Source organism: Lactuca serriola, chromosome 4, assembly GCF_051521515.1.
Source record: "Lactuca serriola cultivar US96UC23 chromosome 4, Lser_US96UC23_V15, whole genome shotgun sequence".
Taxonomy (NCBI): domain Eukaryota; kingdom Viridiplantae; phylum Streptophyta; class Magnoliopsida; order Asterales; family Asteraceae; genus Lactuca; species Lactuca serriola.
The window spans coordinates 296,244,130-296,248,824 of NC_136411.1; the positions used below are offsets into that span (position 1 = coordinate 296,244,130).

General features: G+C 37.4%; 1 protein-coding gene across 1 annotated transcript; it reads right to left on the reverse strand.

Moving 5' to 3' along the window:
* Nucleotides 1-2,814: 2,814 nt before the first annotated feature.
* Nucleotides 2,815-4,461, reverse strand: LOC145097177 (14-3-3-like protein). Its single transcript, XM_079034697.1, has 4 exons — nt 3,832-4,461; nt 3,446-3,568; nt 3,225-3,341; nt 2,815-3,042 (listed from the first exon to the last, which is right to left on the reverse strand). Exons 1-4 carry the CDS (start codon nt 4,318-4,320, stop codon nt 2,995-2,997), a joined length of 777 nt encoding a protein of 258 aa, XP_078890823.1. The 5' UTR covers nt 4,321-4,461; the 3' UTR covers nt 2,815-2,994.
* Between the last annotated feature and the right edge of the window lie 234 nt (nt 4,462-4,695).

The following is a 4,695-nucleotide window of genomic DNA, read 5'->3' on the forward strand; positions in this document are numbered from 1 at the left end:
GAGGGAGGCCACAATGAAGTGTTAAAGTCCTTAAATAGGGTGCAAACCCTGAAAATTAGGGTTTCACTCTGGCAGCCCTACTCGTCGAGTTGGGGCTTCTCAACTCGTCGGGTAGACTTCAAGTCCTCCGTCCCAAAAATTTGTTTCTACTCGACGAGTTTGGGGCCTCCAACTCGTCGATTCCATTTGGAAAAATGAATAATTCTTATTAAAATACATACCATGAATCGGACGTTACAAATACATTGAGAGACCAGTGGCAATTTCAGATCGGAAGACGAAGGCCTTACGTAACAAGGTGGTAGCTTTGGTCAAGGTCCAAGGGCAGCATCGAAAGGGTTTCGAATGGACTTTGGAACCGAGTCGAAGATGCAGGAACATTACCCAGAGTTGTTCGCAGCAGCAGACTTCGAGGACGAAGTCTAGTTTATGTGGGGGATAATCGTAACATCCTGATGATGAGGTATTTTCAATTTTAACCCTAGTATGAAGAAATATTGCATTTTGGCTCTTGTGCATGAAAAAGTTTGGAAAATGACTCGACATTTTTGTAATTATTTGGGGTGGACGCACGTATGCTGGGCGTACTCCTAGAGTAACGGGGCGTACACGGGTGAGCCACAAACCCTATTTAATAATCTTTATGGCCTCCAAACCTCTTTTCTTACCAGCCTCCATTACCCCCATTCGACCTTAACAACTCCTAGTTCCTTGTTTGGGCATTATTGACCCTTGGTGTTCATTTTGTGGCTTTGAAGAAGAAGGAAGAAAGTGAAACCACCTTGGAAGCTTGAAGAAGCCTTGGATCTAAAATCTTCATTTCTTTAGCAACCTCCAAGAGGTATAAAGTTTTAAACTTGGCTTGTATTTCCTTAAGATCTTGCTACATTCTTGATTCATCAGCATTTTGTCCCAAGTCTTAATCTTTTTGGAGTATTGCATGCTTTAGCCCATTCCTCCTGCGCTTTCAGACATTTTGAGGTGCTTAGAGGCGTAAAAATGTGGACTTGATCAATTATTCCCTTCCATGCGTGTGCTACAAGGTCTTAATGGGTTAAGTATATCAGGTTTTTAGTATTAAGCCCTTTTTGGCCATGCAAGACCATAAAGTTGGAAACTTCATGGTCAAGGATGTCATTTGGGACTTGGATCTTACTTTGGGCGTAATGACTTGATGTATTAAGCTCTTGATGAGAAAATGGGCTGACCAGGTACATACGTTGGGCGTACCAAGTGGTACGTTGTGCGTATGCGGTCAGAGCCCCATCATCTAGTCAACAAGTGAGTACGCCTTGCATAAAGAGGAGTACGCCCAGCGTACTCGGCTGGGTCGACCCAGCTGGGTTGACTCGGTTGTGTGTTGACTTGACCTTTAACCTTTGACTAAGTTTGACCAAGGGTATTTTGGGAATTTTTTTATTAATCCAGAATGGAAAATGTTTTAATTAATAGGAGTCAAGTAGAGCCGGTTGTCGGAGTAGAGATTCATTCAGACTGTATTCGGATTAAGAAGTGAGTTTTCCTCACTGTACTTATTGGTCAAAGGCACCAAGGCCAACCCACTGGATTAGATATCCTGGTTCGCTGTATGTTGTTATGTTATAGTGATCTGTTAGATCTGTGTCCTGGTATATATGATGTTGCTATGTTGTAGTGATTTGTTAAATTCATATCCTGATATGTAGGATGTTGACATGCTGTAGTGATGTGTTAAATTTGTATGACTACCTGTATTTGTTAGCTATTGATTATTATGTGTATGTTGATATGTTATGGGTTACTGGGTTGAGGCGGACCAGCTGAGACTAAAGGCCAAGACACCCAGGGAGGTCCGGATAGACTGAAGACTTGCGAGGCGGTCCAGATAGGTTGAAGGTCCGGTGAGGCGGTGCAGTCATGTTGAAGGCTATGTATGCATGTTGTTATCTTATGTGACGGTAATGTGGGGTGACTCAATAAGGGTTGGTTTACAGTTTTAGTTTTGTTACAGATACGTCTGAGGACCATGATAAGACGAAGACATAATCGTGTGCGTCCTTTGGTTTTATGTTATCTGGATTTTTGGGACACTTAGATTTCTGAGAAACACTTTTGAAACAATGGTTTTGTAAACATTATGGATTGAATTACTTTTTTGAAAAGTTTAAATTTGTTATGATTTTTGAAATGTTACAATTCGAACACTCCTAATGATTTAAATTAAATAATAATAATAATAATAAAAGACTATTTTGTCATTATTCATCCCATCACTCACCATTGGTAGAAACGCACCAAATCATCATCTATAACTAGTTTTACGTTAGGTGACCTCGTGAAAGGTGGGTCCAAAACAAAAGATATTTTGGTACATATGAATTAATCAAAAACACTACCAAGTCTACTTCTAAAAGCCCCAATCATCCTTCAATGCACAAAAACTACATTTTGTATGAAGCAATTGAAAACATTAAACATGTGCTCATGAGCACAATATTCATATAATTTATTTTAAAATAATTGCTATAACAAGTTTAGTTGCGGAGAAATAGAAAAAAAAAATTGTAGTTTTTTTAATTTTTATATAAATGATAATAAAAGATTGAGTGACTAAAATGAAAAATAATAAAAAAAAAATTCAATGACAAATAATAAAAAAAAATTCAATGACAAATGGTAGCTTAAACAAAATATAATAACTAAAATAAAACATTCATAAAAATTGCTCAATGGATGAAAATGACCTAAACCCTTTTTTTTAATGTTCTAGATTAATAAATGGTTGAAGTGGACTCATGAAAATGAAAATGAAAAACAAGCAATTAAAATAAGAAATTAACAACCAGACGTTAATTAATAATATTTAGAAACTGTGAAAAGTGTTGGAAAGATGGAAATCACAACTAAACATAAAAGAAGAAACTCTACGACTAAAAAAGTAGCAATTTTTCAATAGACAAAAAAAAAAAACAATTACGAACAAGCATAAACAGACAGGGGTAGAATGGTCTTTCACTACTCATCGGCCTTTGGTGCTTCTTTAATTTCCTCAGCACTGTCATCCTGGTGTTCAAACAAACATTTAAAATCAATAAACATTACAGTAAATATAAAAAGCAACACATTTTCATTAAACTTTTAAAAATCTACACAGTGAAAATTTGTTTTGTATTTTAGATGAAATTAAGAAGAAATGAAAGTACATTGCTATTTCGAGGATTTGACTCATTTAAAAATTAAAATACCTGCATATCAGAAGTCCACAAAGTGAGGTTATCACGAAGAAGCTGCATAATAAGAGTGCTGTCCTTGTAAGAGTCCTCTCCCAAAGTATCCAATTCAGCAATTGCTTCATCAAAAGCCTGTAAACACATCCAAACATTTCAGTATAATATTTCATCAAAATTATTAACAAACAAAACTGATAAAAGATTCAATAACATGATTATGAGCTCATGTATCTCACCTGTTTTGCAAGATTACACGCACGATCCGGTGAATTCAGGATCTCATAATAAAACACAGAGAAGTTGAGTGCCAACCCTAGTCGGATTGGGTGAGTGGGAGCTAGTTCTCCATTTGCAATATCCTGAAAGAATGAAAATTTAGAGGAGAGAGACGATAGATGATGATAAGGGGAACAAATGAACAGATTTTCCAACAGATGATGTTACAAGTTACAAGTTATAACCACAACATAGTTTCTTTTTTACCAAATCTGCACCTAACAGGGTTGGAATTTGGAAATGGAATGACTAATTTAATGTTTAACTTGAATATAAAGCCTAAAAGCGAAGAAAATCTCATATAATAAGTAGAAGTGAGGGAGAGTAGAGAGGAGAAAACCCTAACCTGAGCCGCCTTGTAAGCGGAGAGAGTGTTCTCGGCAGCTTCCTTCCTCTCAGATCCGGTCTTAAATTCAGCCAAATACCGATAGTAATCGCCTTTCATCTTCAGATAAAAGACCTTCGAATCACCACTAGATGCGGATCCGATAAGTTTCGAATCGAGAAGCTTGAGAATACCGTCGCAAATCGACGACAACTCCGTCTCGATCTTAGATCTGTAGTCACGGATCGTAGACACGTGTCCTTCGTTGCCTCGGCTCTCTTCTTTCTGCTCGATCGAGGAGATGATGCGCCATGAGGCCCTCCGTGCTCCGATAACGTTCTTGTAGGCGACGGATAGGAGATTTCGCTCTTCGATGGTTAGTTCCTCTCCGCCGTCAGCGGCGGCGACGACTTTTTCCATGAATTCAACCATTTCTTCGTAGCGTTCTGCTTGTTCCGCAAGTTTTGCCATGTAAACGTTCTCATCGCGTGGAGACGATGCGGCGGCCATTGGTGTGTGCTTGTGTGTGAGAGAGAAAGAGAGATTATAGAGATGAGATCAAGGGAGAGAACAGTTGTCGTCGGACCCTAAATTTCAATATAGTTTTGTTTTGCAGAGGAAGAGAGAGAGACGGGATAGTGACGTGCTAGGTAGCAGTGGATATTGTATTGGCACTTTTACAAACGAGTGAATTACAAGCCTTCGATAATAGTAATCGTTGACTCAAACACTTTTAATTCAAAAAATAACAATGTAACGTTTTATATCATTTCATATGTTGTACTAAAAATAAAATTAAAAACTTTCATGAACTTAATTTAATAATAATAATAATAATAATAATAATAATAATAATAATAATAATAATAAATGAAACCTAAAAAT

Bases quoted from the DNA above. Each gene is read 5' to 3' on its own strand.
- LOC145097177 (XM_079034697.1), bottom strand. From the start codon at position 4,320: ATGGCCGCCGCATCGTCTCCACGCGATGAGAACGTTTACATGGCAAAA. The intron at 3,569-3,831 runs GTTAGGGTTTTC...TCATTCTTTCAG, and splicing joins CCGCTTACAAGGCGGCTCAG to GATATTGCAAATGGAGAACT. The intron at 3,043-3,224 runs GTATTTTAATTT...TTTGAACACCAG, and splicing joins TGTGGACTTCTGATATGCAG to GATGACAGTGCTGAGGAAAT.